The sequence below is a fragment of the Triticum dicoccoides genome, chromosome 2A (assembly GCF_002162155.2).
Source record: "Triticum dicoccoides isolate Atlit2015 ecotype Zavitan chromosome 2A, WEW_v2.0, whole genome shotgun sequence".
Classification (NCBI taxonomy): domain Eukaryota; kingdom Viridiplantae; phylum Streptophyta; class Magnoliopsida; order Poales; family Poaceae; genus Triticum; species Triticum dicoccoides.
In genome coordinates this window covers 71253728-71271018 of record NC_041382.1, presented here as the reverse complement: position 1 = coordinate 71271018, position 17291 = coordinate 71253728, and the positions used below count along the sequence as shown (strand labels likewise).

The 17291-nt window shown below is 43.8% G+C and overlaps 2 protein-coding genes across 3 annotated transcripts; one reads left to right on the top strand and one right to left on the bottom strand.

Annotated features, from left to right (window-relative positions):
• The first annotated feature begins 6 nt into the window (after positions 1–6).
• Positions 7–4437, top strand: LOC119353347 (ubiquitin-like-specific protease 1A). The gene is made up of 9 exons (XM_037619947.1): positions 7–280; positions 723–802; positions 898–991; positions 1125–1223; positions 2076–2168; positions 2262–2381; positions 2937–3037; positions 3635–3707; positions 3952–4437. The coding sequence occupies exons 1-9, from the start codon at positions 74–76 to the stop codon at positions 4012–4014; spliced, it is 930 nt and encodes a 309-aa protein (XP_037475844.1). The 5' UTR covers positions 7–73; the 3' UTR covers positions 4015–4437.
• Positions 4438–4734: 297 nt separating this feature from the next.
• LOC119353346 (probable E3 ubiquitin-protein ligase BAH1-like 1) lies at positions 4735–8404 on the bottom strand. 2 transcript variants are annotated; one of them, XM_037619945.1, is made up of 6 exons: positions 7755–8404; positions 6093–6337; positions 5613–5864; positions 5309–5446; positions 5178–5236; positions 4735–5073 (listed from the first exon to the last, which is right to left on the bottom strand). In XM_037619945.1, the coding sequence occupies exons 1-6, from the start codon at positions 7957–7959 to the stop codon at positions 4968–4970; spliced, it is 1005 nt and encodes a 334-aa protein (XP_037475842.1). In that variant the 5' UTR covers positions 7960–8404; the 3' UTR covers positions 4735–4967. The 2 variants fall into 2 exon arrangements, with proteins under 2 accessions (XP_037475842.1, XP_037475843.1); XM_037619946.1 differs by lacking the exon at positions 7755–8404 and adding an exon at positions 7156–7538.
• Positions 8405–17291: the final 8887 nt, after the last annotated feature.

The following is a 17291-nucleotide window of genomic DNA, read 5'->3' as shown; positions in this document are numbered from 1 at the left end:
GTTCGTCCTCCGCTACCTCCTCGCGGCCGGCGCATCGACCCCTTGCCGCCGTCGGAAGGCCTCCGTGGTAGACATGGGCCACCTCCTCTCGCGGCTGCTGAGGGAGAGCACCGACGAAGGCGGCTCAAGGGTACGCAAGAGGCGCGGCAAGGGATTGCGGGAGGTGATAGATCTCAGTGCGAATAGGATTCAAGCTAACAAGGCCAGTGCCTCCAGGAGGGATATTGGCGATGTGAGCAACATCACACTGGAGGAGGTGCCTGACGATAGTCTCGAAGAGGTAGCCATCTCAATCTCATGTGTCATGGTTTAAGAAGAATTTTACATAGTTTGCTGATACCCATAGTAAAATGGTTAGTGCACATGCGTTCACCTGGATGTCATTTGGATATGCATAGTATGTCTCGCGGAACTTGCGCTCTTTAGTTCTCTGTTTATGAACTTGTTTAGCTAGAGCGAATTCGCCCATAAAACTAGTAGAAATTTCGTTTGGAGGAAAACAATTCACTATGACCTTTAGCAGCTATGATTTGGAAATGGATATTTCTGGGTTACTCACAAAGAGTGGATGTTTCACTCCTGAAGGGTTAACTCTGCTTTCGAAGTCTAGCTCTGTTAATTAAATGGATTAATTAGTGCACTGTCGATTAGCCTGTTAGTTGTGACTCTTTTTAACAGTTCTTCAAAATATAACTCCCATATCTTGTACTTGTCTATCTCAGGATCTGTCTGAATTATTTGCACCTCTCACAAATGAAGAAGAAAGTGAAGTAAACAACTTATTGAATGGTAGTGCTCACAGGTACACTTGACAACAATGTCCAGTAAATTTTATTCAATACTTCTACTTTATCTTATTAGCACCATTAAACATTAACCATTCTCTTCTGTTTGCAGTAAAAAAATAATAGTGCTGCATAAGTCTTCAAACATTGAGATTACCAAAGAGAAACTATGGTGTTTGAGGCCTCGGGGTTGGTTAAACGATGAGGTAAATATTCATATGGAAGAACCTCCTTCATCAAAGAAAAAACCCTGAAGAATATGTTTAAATGATGTTCCATTCTTTCTTAGCCTGATGTTGCAAGGCTTTATCTTGTAATTCTATTTTTCCCTCCTTTCAGGTCATCAATTTGTACCTTGAATTATTAAAGGAGAGAGCAGAAAGAGAACCCCAAAGATTTTTAAAATGCCACTTCTTTAACACATTCTTTTATAAGAAGGTTAGCTGATCCACATTCTTTGCTTTCTAGTACTTGTCTGATGAAATATTCTTCCAGTCTGTATTCTGCTACTTACATCAGTTATGACTTATATCTGGTAGCACTGCCCAGGTTATGTTTCTGCCTTGGTTGCTGGGATTTGATAATACTTTTGTCATAGTGGGGACTACCAGCAAATTTGGTGCAGGAAACTGGCATTTCAAGCATATAAGATCATTCATCATCCATTAATTTAAGAATATGCATCTCCTACATGTAAGGGTGGGGGGATCTCCTTAACGGATCGTGAGCTCGTCTTAAAAAATGAGTTGATTATTCTCATCACTTCGTTAAAAACTGAGATGTGTTGTTAAATGGCTTGTTAACTCGGTTTGAAATTGCTTCAATTATTCACGTTACTTTGTTCAAAACTGGAGTCAATTTTGAATTAAACTCAACTATGCTCTGGCTCGTCTTGTTAGCTCAATTTTAAAATTGCTTTGAAACTTCAAATAATATTATATTAAATCAAAATGAGCCAGTTCCGAACAAAGTTTGATAGTTAGTCTACCCAGGCCTGGCTTGTTTTCCACCCCTACCTACATGACTTGGTCTGTTTACCCATGCCTCATGGTTACGAAAATTCATGACTGTTTTGTTGAAGTACAATACATATGGATGCCTGTTATTCTTATATCACTGTTGTATGTTGCTCATCCAGCACGAGTCTGCATTATTTTTCTGATTGTCAGATCCCCTTGCTATTTGACTATGTGTTAATATCCTTGCTTGTTAGATTTTTCTGTCGTAAATTTTGACATGTAGCTAGTATTAAACAGTGGACACCTCATGACATTCTGTGTTCTTGTTCAGCTTGCTTGTGGAAAAACTGGTTATGACTATCAATCTGTTAGAAGATGGACAAACCCCAACAAGTTGGGTTATAGGCTTGCGGATTGTGAGAAAGTAAGTTACTACTGGATCCACTTTTCTTGTTACTAGCCTTTTTTTTACATGTTCATTTCTCATGTTACGCTTACCGTTAGAATTTGGTTTCAGATATTTATTCCAGTACACAGAGATGTACATTGGTGCTTGGCAATTATTGACATGAAGGAAGAAACTTTTCATTATCTTGATTCTCTTGGTGGCAAGGACAGTGGCGTACTGAGGATACTGGTAGACTTAACTGATGTCTTTGAAATAAAATACTATCTGCTTAATTGATGTCTACGAATAAAGTACCATCGATAATCTCCAATTACTTCTATCATGAGTTTTGAAAAAATGGTTCCTTAACAATCCAATGATTATGTATAAGCTTTGAGGTGATTGTCTGAAATCATTCTGTGGTACGCATGTTTTGGTTTCTCTGTGTGGATGACACAGCTAGTTCGCAGTAGTAGTAAAAAGCGGACTATTATTTTACGACTGATCTATCCGTGTCATTCACATTATGACTGATCTATGTGTGTGATCAATTCTCTATGATATATATAAGGAAAATGTTTACATGTTTTTCATGATATTATTTTATCTTATAGACCTATGTACTTAAGAGTTCTCTTTTATCTTTCATTATTTAAGATGTTTGCATGTTTAACTTACCAAGCAGCAAATTAACATTATTATTTGGAAATTTAAAATATATATCCATTGGTTTCAGTTGTAGTTTGTTTTGCTAATCATGTTTATATTTGTTAAACTGGATTTATGTTTTCCTGTTTCTGTCAGGCTAGATATATTATGGATGAATTGAAGGACAAGAATAACATAGAGATAGACACAAGTTCTTGGCGGGAAGTATCTGTTCATATTCCTTTGCAACATAATGGGTACACTTTCTTTCCACTGCTTGCAGGCCTAAATTCAGCTGTGACTTAAGGAATAACAGTTTAGTTTGGTTGCCCCAAACAACCCATATGAAATGTCAATTATCACCACTCAGTGCTTTACTGCATTTTGATGATATACGAGATAGAGTTGGGGTAGCACCAATTGAGGAGAAGCTTGTCCAACATCGTTTGAGATGGTTTGGGCATATTCAGCGCAGGCCTTCAGAAGCTCCAGTGCATAGCGGACGGCTAAAGCGTGCGGAGAATGTCAAGAGAGGGCGGGGTTTGACATGGGAGGAGTCCGTTAAGAGAGACCTGAAGGATTGGAGTATCACCAAAGAGCTAGCTATGGACAGGGGTGCGTGGAAGCTTGCTATCCATGTGCCAGAGCCATGAGTTGGTTGCGAGATCTTATGGGTTTCACCTCTAGCCTACCCCAACTTGTTTGGGACTAAAGGCTTTGTTGTTGTTGTTGTTGTTGTAGTGCTTTACTGCATTTTCAGCAGCAATTATTGTTTACCTGAAAAATCTGTTTTGTATTCTTTATAGCAATAAGTACACATGGATTTGTTTGATGTGGAACTTCTTTTGTAACAGATGGGATTGTGGTATGTTTATGCTCAAGTTCATCGATTTCTACAGCAGAGGTCTCATACTATCTTTTAGTCAGGTGTGTATAATAGACATCTTCTGACTGTCAACTTCATAAATATGCTTGATTAGGGTTCTGTTGAGGTCCTTGAGTTTTTGTGAGCTCGAGGATTATCAGGATAGGCTGCCAAAAGGGCTTATACAAAATCAAGTTCAAATTGAAGACATGAGGCTTCATCTCTCTTGCACACACATATACCGTGGGATATGTGTTTACCTGGTATTATGTAGTTTAATTTGGTTAAATCAATTACTCTTTGCAGGAACATATGGAATATTTTAGGAGGCGGACAGCAAAGGAGATCCTGAGATTAAGAGCTGATTAAGAATGACTTGTTTATGACCAACATTCAGACATTTTCCGAAGGTATTCTTCTTGCATTCCACTTGCCAAGATGCGAGGAAGTATTTCTCGGCCGTCAACAACTGGAGTTGTGGTGATTATAAGCTCTAGGAGTGATCACCATGCCACCACAGTTTTGTAAGATCTTTAATTCTTATATTCATCTAGGATCTGATTTTGGTAGAATGGAGGGTTGGAAAAGAGATATATAGGGAAGACAGTAAGACAAGTTTAGAGGTAGAGTTCTCTGCTCACCGCTGCTCACCGCGATAGCATGTAGCAATAATTGCAATTTGGAACTAAAGAGAGGTTGACCCTGTACCTCTTATTCTGTTAATAACTTAACATTGCATGTACTACTGTGGGAACTTAATCAGGCAGTGAGGTTCTGTGATCACGATGTTTATCTTGGTCGTTATTGCAAGGTTGCAACATCCACAAATGGTGTTCTATAGAGAGAAAGAATATCACGCATCTCAATGTCAGTCAAAAGTTTCAACGAAGTGACAAATGTTGTCATTGTAAGGAATTTGATCCTAATGTTTGGAGTAACTTAATCCTAATTTCTGAATTCCTTTTTTTGTGATGCTAGTTTTTGAATTCCTCTGAGCACAGACCAAAATACCTTACATAAACCTTCAACGAGTATGGATTCACATTTAACCAAGTCAGAACCCAAACCCAAACAGGTCCGAACCGTTGCTGAAAAATCCCAAACCTAAACAAGCCAGATTAATTATAAATATACTTGGAATTTTTACATTCAGATAATCACTACAAGTTTGCCCCTTTTTACATCTTGGCACACAAGTGACCTCCCAATTACAGACCAATTCATTCAGCAGGATAGATCCAACTATATTACAGTCATGCCAAATGAAGATCTAACCAACAACAATGGGAAATCCCATTTTTGTACGAAATCTACATGTTCCATCAGACGCCCAAGAATGCTCTGCACTGGGACTCCCAATGCTCCTTAGCCAGACGAACACGTTCAACTCGCTCCATCTGCATTCTCTTCTCCCAGTACTCCGGACAACTGTGGATAGTTCAACAATTCAACACTGATAAACTAAATCGCGAGAGACAGAAACATGTTCTCACATCTCTGCTCACTGAAAACTTGTTAGGGTGTGCACTTACCTATAGCTAAGTAGCATGTTCAGCTCGTCCAAGTGCACAGCATCAGGAAAGACCCCAGCCTGAATTGGGGAAATTAGGTCAGTCGGCTGGGCATTCACAAATATCTGTTCGACGGAACTGAATATTTATACCTGTCGGCACAAAGGGCACTTTGATCTGTGATCTGCGGACTTCAACCCATCGACAATCGTCACCGATGCAGCAGAGCAGCAGCACAAGTAGCAAAATATGTGGCCACAGGAAAGCGAGACCGGATCAAACATTGGGTCCTGCAAAAACAAGTTGTAAATTGAAACATTACAAAGGGTCGAGGAAAAGTTGTCACCACTGTAGGTTGAAATAATATAACCAGTGTATGCTGGTGTTGCGATTGAGAGAAAATTCGCAATGCTAAATAGATCTTGTCTTAGATGCATGTCAGAAGTGCGAGCTCACCAAGCAAATTGAACATGTCAAGCTGATGTCAACGCGCATAGAGTCAAAGAGGTTGCATGAGAGCGTTGGCTGGTCGTCATCAAATGTGAGCGAGCAGTCACCAAAGAGCTCCATCGCAGTCTCGTTGTTCTTGCTTCTTCTCAGGTTCATGTAGAAAGCCATTAGCTCAGATAGCCATGGGGACTGAAGTATCTCAATGTGCAGGCTCTGGGCCTGAGCTTTGAACTCCTGTCCTTGCTTCGAATAGTGTATCTGCAGAGTATATGCTTTTGGTCATTCCTTTTTAATTACTCATTGATATCCAACTATTATTATTATCTGAAATGCAAAGAGAGCTAGAACTTAATAGTTCTTGTTGAAGTCTGATTCCATCTAATGTAGGAGCATCCAGCTTTTTCTTCTTTTTTCACTTTTGTTAATATTCTATTGAAAACGTAAATGTGTTTTCGCTTTTAAATAAAGGCAGGACAAAGGCCATACCTTGTCATACTTCTTGAGGATCTTCCTCATAGCCACGGCGTTTATAATCGCATACGTGACCAAGTCTTTGCCTTGCTGTATTAACTGCCCATGGTTCTTGTGACGCCTGTTGCTGAACCACATGACGTATTTCTTGAACCCCGACGCCAAGTGCAGTTCGAGGAGCTTCTTGGCCTTCTCGTTGAAGCAGCCTACGACGGCTGACATCTCGTCGAGAAGGGACGGGAAGAAGCTGCCATCACACACTGCATATTGTTTTTAACAGTTTGTCAACTAACCAACCATGAAAGGTACTAGTACATGAATCGCCACTTGATCTTGAAAATATTCACAATGCCAGTTGGAACCATGCATGAAATATTCTTTCTTTTTCAGCAATTTTCTGTCTTTTATGAGATAAAAAGTTGGAAAATCAGAATAGGCAACTTGATGATTATTAAAAGTTGCGAAGTCGGGGTCAGAGGAACAGATGCGCCAATCACAGTATGCTCCTTGCTGAACCTATGAGCAGAGCACAGCTGACTCTATACTGGTTGGCTGTCTTAGGTTATACCAGAATTTTGTAAGCGAATTTACTAATAGTTTTCATCGCATTCGGCACTTTGACTCTTAGAAACGTTGACATTTTTAATTTGTTAGCCGTGCCCACGGCATAGTCTAGTGCGTGAAGCCACATCTCTAAGAGTATTCTGTTTGAACTTTTAACTGATAGTCGTTGGATGTGGGCCTCTTGGCCTCGTAGTGGTAGCGTAGTGGCGCCTACAAGATGTGCTGGTCTGCAGGCGGAATTTAAGCACTCTGATTTATGTCTTGTTTTCCTTTTTTTGAGGAAAAGTTTATCTCTTTGTTTTCTGAACTGATAGTAGAATATGCAAGCATACAGCCAACAGCTGTGTCGACCACACGAGGACGGCGGAGCCTAAAATTTCTTCATGGTAACAACACCTTTTCTTTTATCTACAGAAAAATGGCAACACGAATTTTGAACGGGATGGTGAGGATATGTATTTTGAAAACAAAATCTAGGGGATCCTGGGTTGCGGAGCAAATCATGAACCCTCACATTTGTTGCTTTGATTGCCTCCATTGATGCATCTCTGCCCATAATAGTCCGGGAGAAGCTTGGTGAGAGGGAAAAAAAATTCTCTAGCAGGCCGGTAATTGAGATGAAAGGTGGACATGGTAAAATGTGCATGTGGTTTCTCTTTCCCAGCAAGCACCGCCTTGTAGAAAGAATACCAAAGCGAGGGTGTAGGTGCAACCGTGCAGGTTCCATGCAGAATTCGTCAAGCTGATCGCAGCGTGAAGCAACTGAAATGCCAAAAATATTGGCAGTTTGGCACTGACGGCGACCAGTGCCGGTCATCTTCTAGGTTTGTCATCTTGCCGTAGGGGGAATCCCCACCACGGGCCTATTCAGAAAGAAGAAGAAGAAGAAGAAAAGCACCGGGAAAAGATTCCAGCGGGTCAACATCAATGTGCTCACCGGGAAAGAATCCACCACGGAGGCACGGACCTCATTCAGAAAGAAAACCGGGAAATGTTCCCGGATAGCACGCGGGGCTCCGGAGCGCGGGCCAAAATTCGTCAAAGGAAATCAATCAAGAACAAGAAACAGAGAGATAGGATGAAGGAGACAAGAGCGGTCGTGGTTTTGTTTACCGGAGCAATGGCCGGTGCACCGGGCTGCGGCGGCGTCGGAGGAGGAGGACGGGGAGGAGGCGCCGGTTTTGTGGTGCGGGGTGCGGTGGGAGCGGCATTTCTTGAGCATCTTCTTGAGGCGCTTGAGCCCCACGGCGGGGAGCTCCTGCTCCGCCGTCCTCCTGATCCCCCGCATGTACGTCTCGTACCTCTTGGTGAACTTCATGGCCGCCCGGCTGCCCGGCTGGTTCCGCCGCTCGAGCCAAACAAAGGCACCAAAATAACAAGGAAGGATTCCAAATTCCGGCAGGCCGCGGAAGAAATGGTGGGCTGGCGGCTCAGAGACGGGGATTATTGCTGTTGGCGTTGGATGGTGGATGAAGCACGAGAAAGAGGCAGGCGGTGGCGGAGGAGGAAGGGAGTCACGCGCCGGCGCGGCTCACGGACGGGCGGGCGGGCGGAGGCGAAGATGGTGTGGGCGTGGAGCGGTTCACGTGAAGAGGGAGGGAGGTGGGAGGAAAGCTTGAGGACGGACGCGGTTGGGAGCAGAGAGGAAACAGAGGCTTCTTCCGGCGGCAGCGGGCGGTATATATGGCCTGGCCGGTCGAGGCGACGGGCGGGGTGAGGGGAGGGGAAAGGGAGCGAGGGATGGGATTCGCGACGAGACGACGACGCGGCCATTTCGCCCGGCCGCGGTCGCGGTCACGGTGCCCCGCTCGTTTGCTTCGTGTCGTTTCCCCTGTTTTGCGATGCGTGTGCCGGTTGCTAACGAGAATCAGGATATGGCGGGGCCTGTACGATCTCCCATTCTCCCAGTGCGTGACGGAGGGCCGCCGCCGGCGGCGGCGCTGCCTGGCTGCCCCCGCCGGAATGGAGTTTACCCCGTGCCCGGTTGCAATCCTGTCCTGTGCTGTGCAGCACACAGCGCAAGGCTCAAACATAAACCTGGACCGGGTAGCCCACCGAACCACTGCATGTCTGCATCCATCGAGAAGATGATACGCCCTGATGTTACGTGCTGATTGATCCAAGGCCTAACCGGGTTAATTGCAGGAAGCTACCACACTTCGGCACCATGTTACGAGTCAGTATCACTAATCGTGTTGGTCGCAATTCAGTATCATTTTGGGGTCTAAGTGTTGCAAAAAGGTCTAAATCATGTATAACAACGTATTGACGTTTTATCTGACCGTTGGGGCCCGCCTGTCAGGGCCTGACAATGGCATGTTTTTTTTACGGAAAACCCCTTTACCTTTTATTTAAACACGCATAAATCCCTTGGTTGCCAAAAAAAGGACCGGCCTGGAATTTTTGTCTGACAAACCCCTTTACCTTTTATTTAATCACGCATAAATCCCTTGGTTGCCAAAAAAAGGACCGGCCTGGAATTTTTGTCTGACAAACCCCTTTACCTTTTATTTAATCACGCATAAATCCCTTGGTTGCCAAAAAAAGGACCGGCCTGGAATTTTTGTCTGACAAAAATAAGGCGCGTGCAACAACGCTCCCGCAGAGGTTCGAACCCGAGCCAGGTTATTAAAGGTGCATGCTCGTTGCCACTGCGACATCGAGTCACCTGCTACGAAACTAAGCACTCATATTTTTATATGTTCTACCGCTAATTTTTTTAATATTTTTCTTTCAAAACTATTTTATTTATTTCAGATCATGGGTATTTTCAGCACCGAAGAGGACTCGTTTGAAAGTTTCCGTCACACTAAACAAATTAACAAAAATAACGTGAAAGCAGAATTCGAACCCTGGACATTCCGCTCGAGCACACCGCATCCACTCAAGCCACCACGCAAGGACAACCGTTACGCTTTCAGAAGGCGGGTTTCTCTTTATATTAGTACCGACACGCTGGGCAGGCTGTTGGGCGTAGGGGCAAGGTTTCGCGCGGTGAGTTACTGATTTGTTTTAATCATGATATTAAATACATTAAATTTGTTTACTTTTATTTAAAAAATCAATGTATTTCTCGAACTGAAAGAATGATTTTACACAATAAGTTTTCTGTACACATTGAACATTTTTTGAAATACACATTGTAAAAAAATGTAAGAAAATGTCACCTTAAATTACAAAAAGTTCACCGCACATTATGTAAAATCATCATATCTTAAGAAAAAAATTCAACTTATATTAATTAAAAATAATTTGCACCTAAAATATGTTCAACATATATATGACAAAAAATTTCATTTTGTATATAAATTATGTTCAACATATATTATCAAAAGATCATTATATTAAAAAAATCCCCATCTGTAAAGAAAAGTTCATATTGCATTAAAAAATGTTCATTATACACAGGAAAAGTGCGCAGCATGCACTAAAAAAATCATGCATATTTAAAAACATGTTCATCATATACTAACGCCTATTTAAAAAAATATTATGTAAGTATGTTCAAAATTCAGGAGAAAAACCAACCTAATGAATAAAAACCTAAAAATAAGCCACAACCAGAAACAAAAATAAAGCCTAAGAGCAGCATGCACGCTAAAAAAATAAATTGCAGGCCTCAGTGGGCCCAGCAGCCGGCCTATTCTAGAGGTTATAGTACAAAAATGGCCTCGCCTGGAACGTACCGCTGGTCCGTAGTGGCGTATTGGCTAGCTGGCGATTCCTGCGAACAGAGGGTCATATGTTCAAACCCCGCGACAGTTATATTTTTGTTAAATTAAATTCCGCGCGCATCGCCTCCTCCCCGGTTCGAATCACAGCGGGGCGCGCGTGCATGTTATTTTCAACAGAAAAAATAAATCCAGTAGGGTATTTTTTTGGCAACTAAGGGATATACGCGTGTTATTTTTTTGACAGTTATATTTTTGTTAAATTAAATTCCGCGCGCATCGCCTCCTCCCTGGTTTGAATCACAGCGGGGCGCGCGTGCGTGTTATTTTCAACAGAAAAAATAAATCCAACAGGGTATTTTTTGGCAACTAAGGGATATACGCGTGATTAAATAAAAACTGAGGGGGCTTTTCGCAAAAGAACACGCCACATCAGCACCTGACAGTTGGGGCCGCATGGTCAGATACAGGGTTATACGGCCGTCTGACCTTTTTGTTACAATTAGGCCCTAAAGTGGTACTGAACTGCGACCAACATAACTAGTGATGCTGACTCGTAACATGGTGCCGAAGTGTGATAGCTCCTTGCAATTAACTCCGCCTAACCGGATAACTACCTCCACTCCATGCAAGTGTTGTGTTTGTCTAGTACTACTTCCTTCCTTGCCTTTTGTAGTAGTACTACCGCACCACCTTCTTCTGTTTCCAGTTCCATCATATGCACGAACCCCGCGACAGTTATATTTTTGTTAAATTAAATTCCGCGCGCATCGCCTCCTCCCCGGTTTGAATCACAGCGGGGCGCGCGTGCGTGTTATTTTCAACAGAAAAAATAAATCCAGTAGGGTATTTTTTTGGCAACTAAGGGATATACGCGTGTTATTTTTTTGACAGTTATATTTTTGTTAATTAAATTCCGCGCGCATCGCCTCCTCCCCGGTTCGAATCACAGCGGGGCGCGCGTGCGTGTTATTTTCAACAGAAAAAATAAATCCAGTAGGGTATTTTTTTGGCAACTAAGGGATATACGCGTGTTATTTTTTTGACAGTTATATTTTTGTTAAATTAAATTCCGCGCGCATCGCCTCCTCCCCGGTTCGAATCACAGCGGGGCGCGCGTGCGTGTTATTTTCAACAGAAAAAATAAATCCAGTAGGGTATTTTTTTGGCAACTAAGGGATATACACGTGATTAAATAAAAACTGAGGGGGCTTTTTGCAAAAGAACACGCCAAATCAGCACCTGACAGTTGGGGCCGCATGGTCAGATACAGGGTTATACGGCTGTCTGACCTTTTTGTTACAATTAGGCCCTAAAGTGGTACTGAACTGCGACCAACATAACTAGTGATACTGACTCGTAACATGGTGCTGAAGTGTGATAGCTCCTTGCAATTAACTCCGCCTAACCGGATAACTGCCTCCACTCCATGCAAGTGTTGTGTTTGTCTAGTACTACTTCCTTCCTTGCCTTTTGTAGTAGTACTACCGCACCACCTTCTTTTCTTTTCAGTTCCATCATATGCACGAACCCCGCGACAGTTATATTTTTGTTAAATTAAATTCCGCGCGCATCGCCTCCTCCCCGGTTCAAATCACAGCGGGGCGCGCGTGCGTGTTATTTTCAACAGAAAAAATAAATTCAGTAGGGTATTTTTTTGGCAACTAAGGGATATACGCGTGTTATTTTTTTGACAGTTATATTTTTGTTAAATTAAATTCCGCGCGCATCGCCTCCTCCCCGGTTCGAATCACAGCGGGGCGCGCGTGCGTGTTATTTTCAACAGAAAAAATAAATACAGTAGGGTATTTTTTTGGCAACTAAGGAATATACGCGTGATTAAATAAAAACTGAGGGGGCTTTTCGCAAAAGAACACGCCACATCAGCACCTGACAGTTGGGGCCGCATGGTCAGATACAGGGTTATACGGCTGTCTGACCTTTTTGTTACAATTAGGCCCTAAAGTGGTACTAAACTGCGACCAACATAACTAGTGATACTGACTCGTAACATGGTGCCGAAGTGTGATAGCTCCTTGCAATTAACTCCGTCTAACCGGATAACTGCCTCCACTCCATGCAAGTGTTGTGTTTGTCTAGTACTACTTCCTTCCTTGCCTTTTGTAGTAGTACTACCGCACCACCTTCTTCTGTTTCCAGTTCCATCATATGCACGACACGATCGGCGCATGCGTGCAAACACAAGCGGCAAAGGCTTATCATTCCCTTTTGTATCTCTATCTTCTCTATCTCCGCTACTTGAAAAGAACACATAAGGTTTTCATTTCATCTTTTTTCCCACCATCTCTTCGTCCAACCTTCTTGTATGATGATAAATTAATTTAACTCATTTTACCTTCTGAATAAATTCTATTTTAATTTACTTACCAAACTGCAGATCAAAATATAAAGTGATTCACACGTAGAATTTGCTGATCATTTATTTACACAATCTTATTATAGACAGGTAAATCACAAGCCGACGTGCTACAAGATTTATATCCCATTGCAACGCACGTGCATTATTATAATTTTGTTTAAAGAACCTTATCGCGAGGGCAGGGGCGCCTGCACATCATTAAGAAGCAGAGAGATGAACAACCGGTCTATAAGAAAAACCAAACCAAAAAACGTAACATTCCTTCGCTAATTATGGAAAACCGAGTGAAAACCAAATGGTCGTAGTTGTGCAACAGGACTTTGATCGTAGTCACGCAAACAGAATGTAGCCCGTGTCCAGAAACTTTCACATGCATATTTTGAAAACTTAAAACTGCCACATATGCATGCAACTAGTTGCAGATGATTATAATTTTTTCTTTAAAGATACTGTTGCAAGTCTACAGTTAGCATGATAAGGAGTTGGGTTCTTCTCGTGTAAATGCAAGGGTATGGTACGTCTAGGGTGCCGTGGAGATGCGTGTATCTTGCCCCCTTTTGCGGCAAAATTCAAGTGAATTTGCGTGTTCGTCGTGTGGTTAAGGGCTCAAGGCAACGAACTACCGCTGTCATAGGCGCCTCAGCATGCTAATCCAGCTGCCTAGTCCACGGACTGATGCTAATGAGGTACACGTATATTGATAAAGAAACTGAATCAACGTCGCGAGTTAACGAGCACGGTTGATTAAACAATGCATGGTTTGAGGCGTATCGACCACGAAAGACCGAGTTGATTCAATAAAGTTTGCCCCTCTAACAAAGTCGATCGAAACCTTTTGTCATCGTCGACTCTGGCCCTGGCCGATGCCCGAAGGCCAAAGACCGGCATCCACGATAAAAGGAGGAGGTGTGGATCGAGTCAAGAGTCAAGACCTACTACTGGCTACAAACGATGCGATCGTTAGATAGGAAGAAAGGTTGTACTACCATTTTTATATTAAAAAAATGCAGGAAAAGGGTGCAACTGATACACATCCACATATAAACATGTCGTTCAGTGGAACCCCGGCTCCACATATACACGTTTCGCGCGATCTCCCATTTCTCGGTGCTTTTTTTTCTTTGCGAATGAAACAATTATATTAATCAACCGTGTATATGTGGATAGCACGGGGGAGGTTCGGGAGGAAGTGGATGCATCAAATCTTGTAATATCGGTCGGGCTGCATGAGCAGCCCCGCCGAGCCTAATGAGAATTATAAGCTGAAACTGCCGGGGACTCGGGAACGGCCCGGCAGTTCGAGGCCTCTTGGACATCAAGAGGGCGGAGGATCCCGATGTTCTCTTCTTATGTGAGACTAAACCGCATGAGAAAGAGATGGAGCAATATAGGTGGAAGCTAGGGCTTGTTAATATGTGCGTTAGAAACCCGGATGGAAGAAGTAGGGGATTCGCGATCCTATGGAGGAGGGGAGTGGACCTGGCCCTAAGGTCAATTGGGAGAAGACACATAGATGCTGATATTACGGACGAGAACGGGGTGGTGTGGAGGATGACAGGAGTGTACGGTGAATCGCAGGCGAGTAGGAAGAAAGAAACTTGGAGAACCTTGCACCTCCTGAACCAGCAACATCAAGATGGTCAGCCGTGGCTGTGCATGGGAGATTTTAATGAAATATTAACGAATGAGGAGAAGAGAGGGGGAGTCAATCGCTCTCAGGGCTGTCTGGACCTATTTCAAGATGCTCTTGAGGTTTGCAAGCTTAGTGATGTGGGGTATGAGGGGATATGATCACATGGTGGAACAATTGTACTGATGCGGTGTTGGGGAACGTTGCAGAAAACAAAAATTTCCTACTCGTTTCACCAAGATCATCTAGGAGTTCATCTAGCAACGAGTGATTAGATGCATCTACATACCTTTGTAGATCGCGCACGGAAGCGTTCAAAAGAACGGTGATGATGTAGTCGTACTCGACGTGATTCAAATCACCGATGACCAGCGCCGAACGGACGGCACCTCCGCGTTCAACACACGTACGGGACGGGAGACGTCTCCTCCTTCTTGATCCAGCAAGGGGGGAGGAGAGGTTGACGAAGATCCAGCAGCACGACGGCGTGGTGGTGGATGCAGGGTGTCACAGCAGCAGGGCTTCGCCGAGACTACGAGGGAGAGACGTAACGGGGGGAGATGGAGGCGCCAGGGGCTGGTCTGAAATCCCTCCTCTCCCCCCCACTATATATAGGGGTGCCAGGGGGGGCGCCGGCCCTAGTAGATGAGATCTACTAGGGGGGGCGGCGGCCAAGGGGAGGTTTCCCTCCCCCCCAAGGCACCTAGGGGTGCCTTCCACCACATGGACTCTTCCATGGTGGAAACCCTAGGCGCATGGGCCTATAGGGGCTGGTGCCCTTGGCCCATCTAGGCCAAGGCGCACCCCCTACAGCCCATGTGGCCCCCCGGGACAGGTGGCCCCACCCGGTGGACCCCCGGGACCCTTCCGGTGGTCCCGGTACAATACCGATAACCCCGAAACTTGTCCCGATGCCCGAAATAGCACTTCCTATATATAATTCTTTACCTCCGGACCATTCCGGAACTCCTCGTGACGTCCGGGATCTCATCCGGGACTCCGAACAACATTCGGGTTTCTGCATATACATATCTTCATAACCCTAGCGTCACCGAACCTTAAGTGTGTAGACCCTACGGGTTCGGGAGACAAGCAGACATGACCGAGACGACTCTCCGGTCAATAACCAATAGCGGGATCTGGATACCCATGTTGGCTCCCACATGCTCTACAATGATCTCATCGGATGAACCACGATGTCGAGGATTTAATCAATCCCGTACGCTATTCCCTTTGTCTATCGATATGTTACTTGCCCGAGATTCGATCGTCGGTATCCCAATACCTCGTTCAATCTCGTTACCGGCAAGTCACTTTACTCGTACCGTAATGCATGATCCCGTGACCAGACACTTGGTCACTCTGAGCTCATTATGATGATGCATTACCGAGTGGGCCCAGTGATACCTCTCCGTCATACGGAGTGACAAATCCCAGTCTTGATCCATGTCACCCAACAGACACTTTCGGAGATACCCGTAGTCTACCTTTATAGTCACCCAGTTACGTTGTGACGTTTGGCATACCCAAAGCACTCCTACGGTATCCGGGAGTTACACGATCTCATGGTCTAAGGAAAAGATACTTGACATTGGAAAACCCTAGCAAACGAACTTATACGATCTTGTGCTATGTTTAGGATTGGGTCTTGTCCATCACATCATTCTCCCAATGATGTGATCTCGTTATCAATGACATCCAGTGTCCATAGTCAGGAAACCATGACTATCTGTTGATCAACGAGCTAGTCAACTAGAGGCTCACTAGGGACATGTTGGTGTCTGTTATTCACACATGTATTACGATTTCCGGATAACACAATTATAGCATGAATAAAGACAATTATCATGAACAAGGAAATATAATAATAATGCTTTTATTATTGCCTCTAGGGCATATTTCCAACAGTCTCCCACTTGCACTAGAGTCAATAATCTAGTTACATTGTGATGAATCGAACACCCATGGAATTCTGGTGTTGATCATGTTTTGCTCTAGGGAGAGGTTTAGTCAACGGATCTGCTACATTCAGGTCCGTATGTACTTTACAAATCTCTATGTCTCCATCTTGAACATTTTCACGAATGGAGTTGAAGCGACGCTTGATGTGCCTTGTCTTCTTGTGAAACCTGGGCTCCTTGGCAAGTGCAATAGCTCCAGTGTTGTCACAAAAAAGCTTGATAGGCCCCGACGCATTGGGTATGACTCCTAGGTCGGTGATGAACTCCTTCACCCATATTGCTTCATGTGCTGCCTCCGAGGCTGCCATGTACTCCGCTTCACATGTAGATCCCGCCACGACGCTTTGCTTGCAACTGCACCAGCTTACTGCCCCACCATTCAAAATATACACGTATCCGGTTTGTGACTTAGAGTCATCCAGATCTGTGTCGAAACTAGCGTCGACGTAACCCTTTACGACGAGCTCTTCGTCACCTCCATAAACGAGAAACATTTCCTTAGTCCTTTTCAGGTACTTCAGGATATTCTTGACCGCTGTCCAGTGTTCCTTGCCGGGATTACTTTGGTACCTTCCTACCAAACTAACGGCAAGGTTAACATCAGGTCTGGTACACAGCATGGCATACATAATAGAACCTATGGCTGAGGCATAGGGGATGACGCTCATCTCTTCTATATCTTCTGCCGTGGTCGGACATTGAGCTGAGCTCAATTTCATACCTTGTAACACAGGCAAGAACCCCTTCTTGGATTGATCCATATTGAACTTCTTCAATATCTTATCAAGATATGTGCTTTGTGAAAGACCTATGAGGCGTCTCGATCTATCTCTATAGATTTTGATGCCTAATATATAAGCAGCTTCTCCAAGGTCCTTCATTGAAAAACTTTTATTCAAGTAGGCCTTGATGCTGTCCAAGAGTTCTATATCATTTCCCATCAAAAGTATGTCATCTACATATAATATGAGAAATGCTACAGAGCTCCCACTCACTTTCTTGTAAACG